This window comes from Xiphophorus couchianus, chromosome 3 (assembly GCF_001444195.1).
Source record: "Xiphophorus couchianus chromosome 3, X_couchianus-1.0, whole genome shotgun sequence".
Lineage (NCBI taxonomy): Eukaryota > Metazoa > Chordata > Actinopteri > Cyprinodontiformes > Poeciliidae > Xiphophorus > Xiphophorus couchianus.
The window spans coordinates 2,270,572-2,287,387 of NC_040230.1; the positions used below are offsets into that span (position 1 = coordinate 2,270,572).

At 39.3% G+C, this 16,816-nt stretch overlaps 1 protein-coding gene and 1 long non-coding RNA gene across 6 annotated transcripts; one reads left to right on the forward strand and one right to left on the reverse strand.

Moving 5' to 3' along the window:
• Positions 1–812: 812 nt before the first annotated feature.
• Positions 813–16,419, reverse strand: rpz5 (rapunzel 5). Of its 5 annotated transcripts, none has more exons than XM_028009323.1 (4): positions 16,276–16,392; positions 11,828–11,875; positions 11,342–11,514; positions 813–3,593 (listed from the first exon to the last, which is right to left on the reverse strand). In XM_028009323.1, exons 3-4 carry the CDS (start codon positions 11,397–11,399, stop codon positions 2,392–2,394), a joined length of 1,260 nt encoding a protein of 419 aa, XP_027865124.1. In that variant the 5' UTR covers positions 11,400–11,514; positions 11,828–11,875; positions 16,276–16,392; the 3' UTR covers positions 813–2,391. The 5 variants fall into 5 exon arrangements, with proteins under 5 accessions (XP_027865124.1, XP_027865143.1, XP_027865137.1 ...); XM_028009342.1 differs by lacking the exon at positions 11,342–11,514 and adding an exon at positions 5,271–5,324 and having other exon boundaries at positions 16,276–16,390; XM_028009336.1 differs by lacking the exon at positions 16,276–16,392 and adding an exon at positions 5,271–5,324 and having other exon boundaries at positions 11,828–13,270.
• On the forward strand, positions 5,329–11,204 carry LOC114139421 (uncharacterized). Its single transcript, XR_003594445.1, has 2 exons — positions 5,329–7,264; positions 7,297–11,204. It is a non-coding gene; the product is annotated as an uncharacterized LOC114139421 (long non-coding RNA).
• Positions 16,420–16,816: the final 397 nt, after the last annotated feature.

The window sequence follows — 16,816 nt, forward strand, 5'->3', positions numbered from 1 at the left end:
TTTAAACATTTAAACTGACTCCTGAATTAGATCTCTCTACACTGACCTTATGTTTCTGCATATAAAAATAGGATGGATGGACATTTCCAAGTCTAATAATAAAGATTTACTCTAACTGCATTGAGATGCAGAGCAGAATTCATTTTTAAAGCTCTGTAGAGATCATAAAAAAAGAAACGGTTCAAACCAACAATCTTTGACTCCCTGTTGTTGACCTGCTGCTGTTGTAAAATGCAAGACATGAGTTTCTGCAAGCCGAATATAGAAAAGCCACAACCGCATGATTACAGAGGACTGCGGGTGTTTCCAAACTAGAAAACCACTGAATCCGTTTCCTTTTTCTACCAGGTTGTAAGATTTGTCCTCAATAAGAGCTGAGTGTTAAAACACTGCAGTCAAACTTAAGAGATGAACTTCTAATCCATAAATTACCACAAAATGTGTGTAATTCTAATGTATAAATTATTTTTTATCTCATTTTTATTTAAAAATAAGTTGTTGTGTTCAGAATATAATGAGCCAACATCTTTCACTGAAAACAAAATGGAGAAAATTTTAAAACATAAACAAGTCTGCCTGATGCTAAACATCTGGGCTGTTAATAACCACAGTTTACTGTAAAACATGTTTATTATTAACTCTGTGCCTTTAAAAATCATGCTGCCTTCAATAATGAGAATATTTGCTTTTTATGAAACATAAAGAAGCTTTCCAGGCATTTTGCTCAAGAATGTAACTTAAAATTGAGGCGTTTGTTGTTTACAGAAAGGAGATTAAGAAACAATAATCAGTGAATCACAACAATATACACATCATGCATTAAATCAAGATTTATTTATTTTGTTGGTGACAGGGAACCATTGCAATAGAAAGTGTAAAAGAAAAAAGTCACAAAATGTGTTATTGAGTTTTTTTATATAAGCTGAACAAGAAGAAACATAATGTTGACAAAAGAGCAGAAAACCCACAACTATGAACAGTCAGTGCATTATACAATCACATTCAATAAATCTGAATATTTTTTAAAGTACATTAGTTTTATTAATAAATTCACAAAATGTGAGACACATCATATGGATAAATTTCACACAGACTGATATTTTTAAACCTTCTGTTAATTATCATGATTTTCTGTTTACAGATGGTTAAAAAAAAACATTTAGGGGAATGGATGGAAAAAAACATTTTGAAATAGAAACGTGGGCTTAATTAATAAAAAGTATGTTTGATCCTTTTAAGCAGTTTATAATCTATTGAATATGACTGCATTGTCAGCAGGTAGTGTGAACATGAATGTCAGATTAGAAACATTTGAATAAAAACTAAATCCCCAAAACCCAAAATGAATCAAACGTTCAACTAAGCGTTTCAAAAGTGAATTTCAGCTGCACAAAAAAGCGAGACGTCAGAGCAGGAAGAAGCGTGGAGATGTTTGACGACACTGAAAGCTGACAGACGCTGCAGCAGCATCAGTGCTGATTAAAGCGGACAGAAAAAGAAACATTGTGTCATTTTCTTTAGGCCAAATAAGAAAACTAAAAGTGAAATCAAACGGAGGGTTTCTAGATTTTCCCGTGGTTTTGATACAAACGGTCCATTAGGGTGAGCTCAGCTTCATCAGCTCCAGAACATCCATAACAATTTTCTCTTTCTAATAAAAACATGTCCAGGTTGAAACATTAAATCCTGCCAAAATCTTCAGAAGAAGAGGAATATTGTTGTGAAACTCACATCAGAGTTTATCTCAATAATTTGTTCTGAAAAAAGGCAGGAGATGTTTTTTTACACAGTTGGAGATGCAAAAGAAAGGAATAAAACATTTTCTAAAAGATTTTTTTAGAGTACTAGCTTGTTTCCAGGACATCAGTCAGTGAGTAATGCTAACAGCTACACATAAACACAGCAGGAGAATAAAAACTGACAAAAACAATCAAATTGAAGTTGCTCTGAAAATATGCTCTTGCAAAAGATGTTTGTGTAATTTGTTAATTTATTAACTCAACAACGTCCTTGTTGCTCTGCAGCTTTTTCTGACCACTTCTTCTGTTGAACAAAGCAAATTAATATGGATAAATACATGTGCTTAGTTTTACCGTTTTATTTTTGTTTTGAGGTTGGAAAAGCTGCAGTTACATGGCAACATGGATGCAGTTGGTTAAATCACATAAATCTTTGGAAATTTGAGTCTTTAATGTCTCCCTTGTTGAATGGCTTTGCTCTGATAGCTGTTAGCTTCACTCAGATCCCACATGCACATAAGATACTTACACCTCATAAACACTCTCAACTTTATAATAACTAAAGGCCCATTCTGAGGAACATTTGTAAGGTCAGAGGACAGCGGAGCAGCATGGTGCTATAATTTGTGCAAACAGAGTTTTCTCTAAATCTTCAGGCTGAATGAACGCAGACGTAGAAGTTCTTGTGCTCCTCCCAGTAGTGCAGGTCGTCCTTGAAGCTCCAGGAGCAGCCCAGGTCTTTACTGGTTTTAATGGTGTGGACGACGCAGTCGCCCGGCAGCTTCTCGAACAGTAACTCGGCTACACCCACCACGGTGAGCTTCTTCTGACTCTGGATCAGCTGCTGGATGTGGCTCTTATCCACGGGTTCAGGCGAGGAGCTGAACGACACCCAGACGTTCAGTTTCTCGTCCGACGTGGGAACCTGGAAGCGGCTCTTCCCGGTGGCGCAGTGGTAGTCCTTCTTGTTGGTGAACAGGCCAGTGGGAGACTTGAAGACGCGCACAGACCAGCCCACCCAGTCGTACTTCTTCTTTAGCTTCTCGATGATGGCGTCGGCTAGCTGCTGGTTGTCTAAGCCCTCCTGGTCTCTCACCAGGCGGTGGGAGTCTTGTTCGGCCTGCTTAGGGAAGCTAACGATGCAGTCTTCGATGACGGCGTTCATTTTGGCTTGGACGTTGTTCATATTTTCCCTCCACTCTTTCAGAAGAGCCTCATCTTCGTCGTAGCCTTTCAGGGCAGTGTGCCCCAAAAGCGCAATGAGCCCCAAGCAGAAGAGGTTCTTCAGTCGAGCACAAAAGTCCTCCATCGGTCGGCGGCTTTTCTCCTCGTAGTTCTGGATGATCTCGAGAATTGGCTCCCCGGACAAAGTTTCTCCGGTCACAGCATTGTAGAGGATGTAAAGGTTCTTTTCTCCACCGGTTTTGGCAAAATGATCCAGGAAAAGCTTCTTCTTCACCTCTCTGAACTTCGGCTTGGCGTTGAGGATGTCCATGTACTTCCTGAACTGGTTGGTGATGTTTTCCTCCACAGAGAAGTAGGCAGTATCCACCCCGCTCTTCTTGATCTCGTCGTTGATCCGCTGCAGCTCCTCGGAGGCCACCTCCAGACGGTCTCGGACCTTCTGGAACTGCTCCTTCATGAAGGCCGCCTCTTTGCTCTCCACATTGTCCAGAGCCAGCTTGACAATGGGAGCGGCGATGGAAAACACGGGGAAGAGGTCTCCGGCGATGCTGGCCACCACTTCGGCTCCCTGTTCGAACACCTCCATCACCGTCTCCACCATGTCCTTCCTCTCCGACACAAGCTTCTGTAACGGATTCGCCATCGTTGGCTGGTGTCTCACAAACGGTCCTGTGAACAGAAAGAAAACAGAAACTTACACTTTAGAAAGAGAAATTATGAGAACACTGCCAAAGCACAAAGTCAAGTACTTTTGGTCTAGTTTCTATTGCAAATATCTTAGTACACTTTAAATAAGACTAAACTAACGTATAAATAACTTTTCAGCAGGAAATGGACCCTTTACATGTTGCTGTTTACATCCGGAAATTTCGCCCATGCGCACAACGCTGGAGGGCAAAAAGGATAAACTTCAACATGCCGTCCGTCGCCGCGCTGCCGCCGCAGAACAACTCGGTTAACTAAACGAAACCTGGAGGTGTAGGAATTATTCATTTATTTCCCCGAAGCAAAGAGGAAAATAACGAGGAAAAACTGTTGAAGAACAATTCACAAACCACTCATATGTACTTATTTTTTCTCGCTCGGCTTTACGCTACTCGTTGCCATAGCAACTGAGTTGTTGAAGGTTTCAGGAATCAACAATAAAAAGACATTTACCACACAACGTGCAGACCGTCACAGTTTAATGTTTCTAGGCTTGATGTTTATTTTTTGATTAATAAGCAATCGCTGTGGTAGATTAGCTACCGCTGCTATTAGCTAGGCTAACACTGCAGCTAGGCTAACACTGCAGCGCTAGATTAGCTCATTTAAACACCTGCTCTACTGATGATCTGTCAGGTTGAGGGTCGCCTTTTTTATTTTGTAACTAAACCGAAACACATAATGCCAGGTTGTCAAACTCTAATAACTGAACTATGTCCCTCTGCCTCACAATTTTTTTCTTAATTAAAATGTTTTCCTGATATTGTTATCCAGTTGTTGACAATTGTGTCCCTTTTTATTTTATGTCAGGCGTCATATTGACAACTTAACAGGTAAAACCAATGTTAGTCAGCAGCTTTTTGCCTCCCAGCAGTGGGATCCTGCATGCGTGACGTCACGCTGCAAGAGGTCAACAGGAGTTTAATTAAAGTAAATAATTCCTCGACATTGATGAAAATGTACCAGTTCCATTGGTACTTATAACATGGGAAAAATGTTGAGTTATTAGGACTGGACGATATGGACTTCAAGGTTTGATCACAATATTTAGTGATATCATTCTTATAATGATAAATGTGACAATAAAAACTATTTATTACTTCTTTTTCAAGGTGACTGTATGCCTGTGACTTTATGATAGAGTATTAATAGCCCCACAAACACAAACACTGCTGCTAAAAACTATTTACAAAACACTTCTTTAGAACCCCGCTCTCATAATGACGTGTAATTTGTATCACTAAACCGCATGCTGGAAAGATATTTAGTCATATTTACAAATTTATTGATTAATGCGCTAATTGCACAAACAGTATAGAAAATACTAAAAATAACAATCCTGATAAACTCAACATCTTTTTTAAACATCATTAATTCAAATTCTTATCATGACAAGAAATTAATCAAGATATAATACAAATGATGCACTTATTATAAGTGAAATAATCTGTCACTGTAACTAGTAACTTTTCATTAATATTAAGGAATTACCGACTTAACACAAACGCCTATATCTTCCTGAAAAGTCACGTATAAGTTAGTTTTGTCTTGTTTCAAGTGTACTAAGATATTTGCTCTACAAACTAAGATTTTGTGTTGTTGCAGTGTAATGATTGTTTCTGGTTCTGTAAATACACTTACGGCTCTGCAAACGTCTTCAAACTGCAGCCTGCTCTCCTCGGCCTTCTAGAAAAACTGCAGAAATGATAAGAAGAGCGAGAAAGAGCTGAGTGAACTTCGGCTATAGCTGCTGGTCACACCCAGAGAGGAATGAGTCAATAATGATGCAACACCGTAATGGGCTGGACTGGTTTTATGCTAAAGGTCTCCATAGTTAAGCAAGAATCAACTTTAAGCAAGAATCCAGGAGTTTCTCTAAGGAATGCCATGATAACATCGATCTGCTCTGCTAGCGGCTTTCAGAAACTCATTCTAGCAAAACATTCGGTGTGAAAGTAGAAGATTTAGTTCAGGTTTAAAAAAACCATCCGATCAAGTTTATCTGAACTGAATTTGATGCATTTCTAATTGATTTATGGAGAAATCAAGAACCAAACAAGAAAATGTCACATTTCTGATGATGTTTTACTTTAATTCAACAGTTTGGTATAATTATTGGCCTGGAATAATTCAGGTCACAAATGTTTCACAAATAATGTTCGACACTAACTTGTTATTTGTATTGGTCCGTTTTTAAAAGCTTTTATTATGAAATTCATACAGGAAGAAAAGACCAGACAGAGAATAGAGAAACATGTATTTTACAAACACTAAACAACATGATTTATTTAATGTTATTAATACATTTATTGCCCATCAAATGTTATTTTTCTGTCACTTCTTCCTGTTTTAAAATATTTGACGCTGCCATTCTGTCTTTTACTGATTTTTTTTTGCATGTTTTCCAAATCATTCCAGTTTGTAACTGCTATATAGCAAGTTTGAACAAAAGATTGATGCAGTCACAATTACTAGAAAAACTTTTGCTAAGTTTTAACTTTAGTTCTGGTTCTTTTTAGACTTTTCTGTCTCTTTATTTCTATATTTTAGGAAGTATAGATATGGGTCTTTAGTTGATGAATTTTAGTATTTTCTTTCCTGCACAGTAAACATAAAACTGCAAGTTTAGTCTGAATTTAATTACATTTTTATTAACAAACTAATAACATGATCAACTTAACTTAAATAATCCTGTTCCATTGCCCAGCTCACTCTTTTAAATTAATTAAATTTTCATCTTGGCTAAACATAAAAAAACTAAAGTGATGATCTTCTGATCCTCAGGGAAGTCGGAGAAGCTTGAAGGATTCTCACAAAACAAAAATCTCAACTCAAGCATAGTTTTTTTTAAAAGCTAAAATAGTTTCTGAGTTAAGTTTAAAACCTTTAAACATTCCAAGCAGGAGGAGAGAAAATTATGTTGGGCATAATTTGGTATTCGCAAGCATTTGAAACAAAAACATTCATTTCCAGTAACTAAAGTTATTTCTGAGTTGGAGCTAAAGTTAAATGCAATTCAGGTGTGATGCACATTAATGTAGTTTAGCTGTACTTTCACAAAGCAGGAGTGAGAGTTCTAGATTTTAATCTAAACATATTTTTATGAACATGCTTTGCTTCTGTCTCACTTTATTCCACTTCAGCTGAAGTCAAAATCCAGGAATAAATCTGTCCCAGATGCCAGGAATCAGATTAAGAAATGCCCACTTGGAGCAGCGGGACAAGTTCAGACATGTCCTTCTGCAAACCTGGAAACTTTGGAGGAAATCAAATTATGCCCTGTAAAAAAATCTAATCTTACCAACTTTTTCAGTTTGGTTTCTAGTGCAGATATCTCCAAACACTTGAGATAAGACAAAACTAACTTTACAGCAAAATATAGGAGCTTTTTTAAAGCAAGTAATTCATTAACTTTGATGAAAAACTAATTATAAGTTAAATAAATTGCCAGTAGAACAAGACATTTTAATTCAGAGTATGGGGAAATTTTTGTATTTCAATGGCAGATAATTTTTCTTATAATGAGTACTTTTTCTAAAACAATTGCATTCAAATTAGACCAAAAATACTCGTAAAATTTGGTGTTTTTGCAATGAGGGACACAATTAAGAGTCTAAAGTTCCTGCAGCTGGCAGGTGTGTTTTATTTCAGGTTTGTTTAATGTCAGGTGTGTTTTATTTCAGGTTTGTTTTATGTCAGGTGTGTTTTATTTGCATTGTGCGGCTCCCATTCTGGCTGATGGAGAAGCTGCAGCTTTCACCCCTCCTCTCCCCTCTCCTCCTCCTCCTCCTCAGTCAATATCAGAGCAGCGGGCGTGGGACGTGATTAAGTACAAGAGGTTAAACTTGCTGGACCAGCCGGCGCATTTTCCAGTGAAACTCAGCAAGTAACCACGGCAACGAGACAATGGAAAATAAACTGTCAGCTGGTTTGTGTCTCCCTGCCTCTGCTGATGTCGGTTCGGTCCCTGGGGGTTTATCTCGGCGGACCGCAGAGGGCTGTGGGCGGCAGATAGCGCCCATTCCCGGCCCGATCCATCAAACAGCGCCGAGGGAGAACTGCAGTCTGCTCACAAAGACGTTTCCAGAAACATTTACACTCACAGCCTTCCTACTTTTCTTTGCTTTAAAGCTGCAGGATGGGACTTTTATAAAAATAAAATGTGCTTCAGTGTCACCGTGTGGTAATATGACAGATGATCTGTGAAAAGATCGATCTCCTCCACCTCCTACCTGAGCTGCTATCGCATCTACAGAAACACACCAAACAACCAACCAGAGGCGGGTTTTAGTGTTGTCAATCAAACTTGTGAACATGCTGCTGAATGTGCTAATGGCAGAGAAAATACTTACCACTCCAGGATTACTGTTTATCCCCTGTAATTGTTGGCTATGCTAACTAGTCTTAGCATGCATGACAGATTGCTAAGGGGAAGAAGTTGTAGCTAGCAGAGAGCAAAGAGGGAGGAGAGGATCGGGCTTTTCAGCAGCAGGGAAGCAAGATTGATTGACAGCACTAAGTCCCGCCTCCTGGCTCTGAATGGTTGTTTCTAGTTAGCACTGGGAAAAGGCAGAAGAGCTCAATGTTTTCACAGATTGTCTGTCTCATAACATACTGTCACAACATAGTGGCAATTTCTACCAACATGTAAAAAAATATATTTTTATAAAAGTTACATACTGCAGCTTTAATCTGATTCTCACTATAACGTATTTTGTAGACTTGTTTAAAGTTTATCCAAATTCTGTTCTAAGATTGAACAAAATGATTCAAAGGATAAAAACAACTAAGGGTCAGAAGTTTGAAGACATCAAATTTAAATAATGTATTTCCATTTGATGCTGATTTATGTTTCATTACAGAAGGAAATCTTCCACTATAAGAGAAGATCTTTGTAAACATTTGGGCTGATGCTGATAGTTGACATATTGCTGATATGGCTGATAATATTTAAATACTATTTATTTTATGAATATTTCTGGTCACATTTTAGCACCAACAATAGCAACAACACTGAATTCATTGCTTTAGTTAAACTTCCCACAATCCTTTGCTGCATCATGGTCACATGACCAAACAAAACCACATGACCAAGTTCCTGCTGAAACAGAATCAGGATGGGAATAAACATCAGTAGTTCTGCTTATCGGACCGATAGCGATGTTAGAAAAATGACTAATATCGGCCGATACCGATGTTGATGCCGATAAATCGCACATCTGTTGTATTGAAATTCCTTTTTTTGCAACTATTACTGAAATTGTTTTCACATTTTGAACACTGCTGGAGAATCCTGTGATGAGACCAAAATCTAAACGCTTCCAGTCTGACTGGAGCTCTGCAATGAATAATAAAGCATCCCACATTTTACAGACTTTCATTTTTGTAATAAAAATAAGCACAATTCTGGATAATTTTTCTTTAATTTCACAATTAATCACTACTTTCTGTTATCAATAAAATACCCAGAAGTTTGTGATCCTATGAGAAAAAGCATCTAAGCATAACTTTTTCATTAAAGTATGGCCAAAAATGTAAACATTAATTTTAAAATACTATCTTTCAAACGTTTTCTGCAAACATTTAAATATCCCCACAGAGTCAGGGTCGTATATTCCTGCAAAAAGAGGCAGAAGGTAAAACTTTTGCAGTAACTGAATCTGATTTGTGTGAATAGTCTCCATCCTCGCTGCTCAGCGTCTCACTTCCACACAGAAGTGCTTCAAATAAATCACATTTTCAGAAACAGGAGCAGCAGATGCTCACAGAACAGAGCTGATTGGGGTTCATATTTTATCCTGATTTATGGAGAAAAAATGTGATATACACTGAAAAACATACTTTTGTCTAGTTTCTGGAGGAAATAACTTAGTACGCTTGAAATAAGACAAAACTAACTTAAAAGTAGCTTTTCAGCAAGCTATGACAGTTTGTTTAAAGTCAATAATTGCTGAATGCAGATTTATTTCACTTACAACAAGACATTTTTCCTGTTTTAAGAGGAAAGAAACACTGGAACTAGTTCTTTTTGTGGATATATTCAAGAATTATTGTCTTACAAGTTTATTTATCTTTCTTGAAGGTTACTTTTAAGTAGTTGTTTCTTATTTCAAGTGTACTAAGATATATGCAATAGAAACTAGACAAATATTGCAATTTATAATCAAATTTATGTTGTATTATTGTTTTAATCTGTTTTTAGCTGCTATAAATGTTTTTATTTCAGACTGGACTGAAGATGCTGTGATGATGCCTGGAGCTCAACATATCTTCAACTTTAACTGAGTATTTTACATAAACATAACCTCTTACAAGAATCTATCAGTAAATCTTAGAGTTGAATTTATAGGTATTTATCCCTCTAATTCCTCAGATTCTTCTGTAAAAGCAGCACTGATCCCCATCAAACAACCTGGAGGACATCTCAAATTTTAACGTCACGCAGATCAGAGTTTACATCGTGGATTTGACAGCAAAGGTTTTAGGGGAAGTTTTCCTAATAATCCTACAAATCAGAATGGGAACCATGTATGAGTTTATAATGAAGGGGGAACATTAACTCAAAAACAAAATAAAAAACATTTTTGAAATTCAACATAAACACATAAACATTAAGTTATTCTTTGCATTTGCACTTCTAAATGGGTAAAAAAAATACTATATACATTTTCAAAGCACTTTCAAACAGCTCATAATAGTTTTATGAACACAGAATTAAATGTATAGCAGAATAAAAGATATTTATAAGCCTATAAACAAACACTACATGGTTTGATTTCCAGGCCAGAAGATATTTATTTCAGTTTTTAGACATGAGGCTTGATTTGGATTGAACTTGTAAACATCCCTGATACGTGGCAAACTGTGATAGGCCTATATCTGGACTTTTTTATTTATTTAAAAGTGTAGCAAAAAATACTAAACTCATAGAAACATATTTAAAGAACTAAAAAAAACAGTCCGAGAAAATACATGGCAGCATCACAACATTTAGAGAAAATCTGGATGCTTCAGAGAAAATATACAGAAAAAAAGATAGAAAACTCATTTCTTTCGACATAAACAGAGAATATGTGCAACGTTTCCTGATAACAGCAGGAACGCCTGATTAGAAACATAAACATATTTATGACAGCATAAGAAAGCAGGACACAGTTCGGGTTTCATTCTGTCAGTGCCAGTTTACCCAGTTCACCGCCCAGTCTGACCACTGCGGCGGAAATCCCTCCGCCCTCTGTTAATGCACCCTCTTAATGTAAAACGTATCGATCAGTCCGCGCTACAAGCCCTCTAATTGGATCATTTTACAGCAGAAGGCCGCAGAGAAACAAACAAACAGCGCATGTTAGCAGATCTGCGGCGAGTTTCTGCGCAGCGCAACGAGGACCGAAAGGTTCCGGCAGACACTTCCTGGAAAAACTGAACTGGTCCCGCAAACCCCGAAAACTTTTAAATTTAGATTAAAACTGGAAACCTTCAGCAGATTCTTTCCTTCACTCATCCGACTACAACAAATAGAGCTGCGTTTTTATGAAATGTGCGTTTAAGGCGAACGAAATGCGCCGAAACGGGGGAAAAAAATGACTCGATTATGTAACAACAGACTGGAATGAAGTCAGATCGGAAGAATCGATCAGATTATAATCCAACCAAACCGTCGCAGCTTTTTTTCTATGTTTACTCTGAAAGATTTGGACCAGAAACGGACTCACCTCGTAAAGTTTGCGGAAGAAATCTAAACTCCAGCCTGTTTGTCTTCCTATTGGTCATGTGGCTCTCATGTTACAGGGAAGAGGCACACCCTGCCACACTGACAACTAGGCTGGTGAAAAAAGGGTGTTGCTCCTTAACTTAGCTGATAAAATGGCCTCTTTACTGCTAATGCCTAAAATTAAGGAGAAAATTACATATAATCATGTTTTTAATGAGGTTTAGACCCCAAGAATGGGATTAAATCTCAGATTAATGATGACCAGATGACAATGACTGCCGTATTCTGTTGTTTATTACAAATTAAAGTGAATTATACATATAATTATGATTGTACTTGGTTTGTCCAGCTTTAATATATTGCACCAAAAGCATTATTTATGTATATATCATTAACAAACATAAAAAAGGATCATTTCTTCACATTCTGCATATTCTGTACTATAATCATATAGTAAAACATCTTAATGATCAGACTAATGGCTCACCTGTTCTGGAGCTTTTAACCAGACGACAAACGCAGTTTATCTGATCTCCTGTAAAAGGGAAATTCTGAATTATTCTAATGTTCATTCTAAATATAAACTAGAAGCTCTGGAGGTGGATTTTATTTTGACACAAACATTGACAATGAGACTCGGACTGGACAGACCAGAACATCAAAGCTTATGAATACATGAAAAAGACAATAAGTTGTGGTTTTCAGATGGTGGAGGATCTTTGAAGCTGCTGATCCCACCTGGAAAAAATCCCAAACTGATTTGTTGGCTTCAGTTTTGTTTGCATTTTCAGGTTTAAAGTAGATTTTTTGATGCTTAGCAGAATTTATAAAGCTGCCACAAAAGATAAACTGCAAATTATATTCATATTTATTGTCATTTTCAAAATTTATTTTGCCTAAGCAGATAGATCTGAGTTGATAACTGTCAGAGCCTCATGTTGTTGGTTTGCTATTTCAGGTTTCCTGTGGCGCAAAAGCTAATGCTAAAGCTAAAGAGCAGGTCCATGATCTGAGTCTGGTTAGATATTTTAAATCTTAGAACGAGTCAAACAACTAAAACGTTCACAAAAATAAAAACAAAAATTTGCAAGAAACATTTTTAACAATCACATACTCAGTGCAAAAAAGGTCTTGAAATGCTATATTTTGTTTTTACACCAACATCACTGACCTCCTGAAGCAAATTTGATCCAAATTGTTTCTAAAGTAGCTTTTCTATAACCTGGAATCAGATTTTCTGGCTTTTCCTGGACTAGCCGTTAGCTTCAGTGCCTTTCTGTAAGCCAGGTGTCTGAAACTCCAGTTCTCAAGTCTCAACGTTTGGATGCTTCTCTGCTCCAGCAGCTTGTTCAGACCAATAGTTAATGACCAGGCCTTTACAAAACTGACAATAAGGAAGTAATTCAGACATTTAATTCAGCTGTAGCAGCAGGGATGCATCTAAAAGTGTTGGAGTTACAGACCAAATGAACCCAGTAAGAGCTAAATAAAAGCTGCCTTCTGATTAAAGAATCTCAACACAGTTCTGATGATAATTAAAATATTTTGACAGCCTTTAATTATCTGTTATGCTCAACATGTTGTTTCAAACTCTTGACAGTAATGAATTAACACCATAAATTGACCACAGATTTGTTGCAGGCATTATGCAAAGGTGGAGTGGGTCTGGATGAAAGGTGAAACATCTGGTAGATATCTAGCTTTCCTGCATAATGTCGACTCAGATGACAAGAATGCAGGAAGCCGGCTTTGAAATCTTCTATGAAAACCATAATTTGCGTAAGAGGAAACATTGAGAAGAAGTAGGAAATTCTGCGAGACAAGGAATCACAAAGCAGTCCCCAAAGCAGATTATACACCATAAGATACAGATCCATATTGACTAGATGTCCTAAAGTCTCTCCTCTGAGTGTGTCCTCTTCCTCGGCGTCTACTCTGGATGGATGCACAGGTAGGCCCGTTTGTGTTTCCCGTAGTAGTAGCAGTCCTCCCTGAAGTTGTTGGTCTCCACCACGGCCTTGTAGTGGCTCACAGCGTGGACCAGGCAGTTGGGGAAGGTCTTGTTCAAAGACAAAGCCACAGCCATCATGTTGCCCTTCAGCTTCTGCTGCTCGATCTGCTCCTGGATCTGACTCTTGTTGATGGGCTGCGGGTCGACGCAGAACGACACCACCACCTTGATCTTGTTCTTGGTCAGAATGTCAAACCAATTGGCTCCGCCGCTGCCGTGGTACTTCTTTCCCGCCAGCCAGTTGAAGAAGAAAATGCGCTCCCGGTCGCCGAAGGCCCGGACGGACCAGCTCACCCAGTCGTACTTTTTGACCAGCGACTCCAGGAGGGATTTGGCGAACTCGGTGTCGACGGTGCCGGGGTTGTCCTGGAGCTGGTGCTCCATGTCCGTCTTGGCCTGCGTGGCGAAGTTCTCGGTGCAGTCATCCACGGCCGCTTTCATGCGTTTCTCCACGTCCTCCATTCGGTCTTGCCACTTCTTGACCATCTCCTCGCCGACGATTCCCTCCTGGAGCGCAGCGTGGCCCATGACGGCGATGATGCCTACCACGAACAGCTTCTTCAGCCGAGCGCAGAAATCCTCGACCGCCCTCCTGCTCCGCTGCTCGGTGGCGAGCACCGTGTCCAGCACGGGGTCTCCCGACGTGTTCTCGCCCTTGACGGCGTTGTAGAGGGCGTCCAGGTTCAGGTCGCTGTCCGTGTTCTCGTAATGGCTCAGGAACTTCTCCTTCTTCTTCTCCCTGAACTTCGGCTTGGCGTTGACAAAGTCCTGAAACTTTTCGTACTGGCTGATAATCTGCGCCTCCCGATCAAAGTTTTGCTTGTTCATGGACGTCTTCTGCAGCTCCAGGGCGAGTTTGTCGATCTCGTCTTGGATCCCCTCCAGTTTTGAGTTGACTTTTTCAAACTGCTGAGTCAGGTAGCGAGCTTCCTTGCCGTCCGGGTTGCTGAGGAGTTCAGCGGAGGCCACGAAAACGGCCTCCAGGATGGGGTGAAGCTGGCCCACGGTGGCGGCCAGCACCTCGGAGGCTTGGCCCATGATCTCCACGCCTTTCTCGATCTTGTCCCTGTTTTCAACGAGCCAGTCTGCCACACTATTCATCTCTAAGTTTGTCACAGTAACCACAACTAATCAGAAATCCAGAGAGGGCCTGGAAGGAGAGAAAACATGGAAAAAACCCTTGTAAAGTTCATTATAGTGAGTTTTTTAAACCTACTTTAAAACTTGCAGTATGTAACTTTTATAAAATATATTTTTATATGAATTTGATGAAACTGTCGCCTTTTTGTGACAGATAAACTGTGAAAAGATCAATCTCCTCCACTTTCTCTCTGAGCTACTATTGCTGTCTGCAGAAATGCACCAAAAACAACCAATCAGAGCCAGGAGGTGGGGCTTGGCGCTGTCAATCATCCTCATGTATGCGCTGTTCAATGTGCTAATGGTGGAGAAACAGCTTACAGGAAAACCGTTTGTCTGCTATCATCGGTGGATAAGCTCACTAGCCTTAGCATTCATGACAGACTGTGGTAGCTGCAGCGTAGCAGAGAGCAGCGCCACACAACGGGTGATTGACAGCGCTGGTTAGCACAGGCAGAAGGCCTACCAAACTGTCATGACATGGCGACATTTTTGATAAATATGTAAAAAATGTTTTCTAAAGTTACAAGTTACAGCTTTAAGAGTCAAAGTAAACAAACAGGTGATTCTAAGCCGTTGTTTTTCCCTATAGGACATTTTCCTGACAAACGAACCCTACAGTAAACGAAAGGCTTGATCATGTCAGCACATGTTGGCATCCAGTTTCATGCCGCGCCCTCACAGCCGCTCTTAATGACAGGGACTTCTCAGGCCTCCATGGTTTTGACAAACATCACAAAAAGAACTCAAAAGGCACAAACAATTCACTTCTGCACAGAAACAGAACAAAGATCAACCGTGACGTGTGCACAGATGGATTATGATGTGAATTATTGCACAACGTAGCAGTGCTGGCCCTTTGCGGACGTTACTTTACTGCCCCAACAGCCAAGACCCAAAGCAAACACAGATGTTCAGAGCAGGGGAAAATCAGGGTTTATATCAGTAAAATCATTTGTTTTTCCATGTAAAATACTCTGGAGAGATGAGCTCAATCATTTCATGAAATAGGCACACCCAAATCTCTCCCGCTGCACTTGTTCATGACTTTAACCACCCCTCTCCACTCTCTTCAGCTTAATTAGCAGCAAATTATCTGAACGCCTCTCAGTCCTATCATGGAGGAAAGTCCAGATGTGTGTGTAGCAACAGATCACAGGCTCACCAATTATTACAGCCAATCTTTGGTCTTTTTCAGCCTTTTCCTAACGCCGTGCTAATTAGATTCACATTATTCAGTCACATGTCCTTTTACAAACATCCACATGTGAGCCAGCTGATGAGAATAAAAACAATTAAAGCCAACTTTAAAAATTTGAAATGACGCAACGCGCTCAAGTTCTATTCCAAGGAGTCGAGAAAAGATGCTTAATGTGTGATTGTGTTGTTTAATGTTGGGAAATAAGGTCATATTTAGGAAAAAGTTTCATTTGTTCAGCAAAGCTTATCTAATGAAAAGGGGAAAAAAAGGCGAGTCCGTCTGAGCTTTTGATCAAACACTGGTCAGGTTATCTGCTTTAGCAGAGACCACAGAAGGTTTCAGAAAACCACAGCAGAGAACGCCGCTTCGCTGAAAAATCATTTAAATTTACAATTTAAAAAGGAAAAAATCAGCATAAATTCTGGTTTCTTTTCCCATTTTTTGGTGAAAGAAACTGTGACTGTTTCTCTACAAAACAGTCATGATAAAAAAACTGAAACTGTTATACTGCAAATAATTAAATAAAATCTTAAATTAGTTTTTTCTTTTCTTTCTTTCTGCTAAATAAACAATAAAAACTCACCTTTTTGGCTAAATATTCCAGTGGGCTGCAGTCCAGTTATCCAGAAGTCCAGCTGCGCCTGTGAGCACCAGCTTCCTTGGGATTTATTTATACTCTCTCTCCCTCTCTCACTCACTCGCTCCCTCTCTCTCTCTTTCTCTGTGCCTGTCTCTCGTCACTCCTCCTTTTGAAATTCCTCCTCCATCCCGTTCCAGCATTCCACCAGAACCCACTCCACAGAGACTGACACAGATAACATCCTGTAAACACTCCCCCATGCAGGGACTCTGTGCACCCTGGGAAAATCTGCTCTGATGTGATGGACAAAGAGAGAGAGAGAGAGAGAGAGAGAGAGAGAGAGAGAGAGAGAGAAAGAGATGGAATAAAAAGGAGACCAGTCACTGCGAAGCTCAGAAAAGTGGCCCATCAGGACAAAAAGCTTCTTGTTGCGGCTCAAACATGTTGCCATGGACACCGGACCCGCTTCTCTGAGCTGGGCACACTTTAAAACCGACCCGGCTGAGGAAATTCACTCTTCTTTCTGATGCCATCCAGTAGAAAA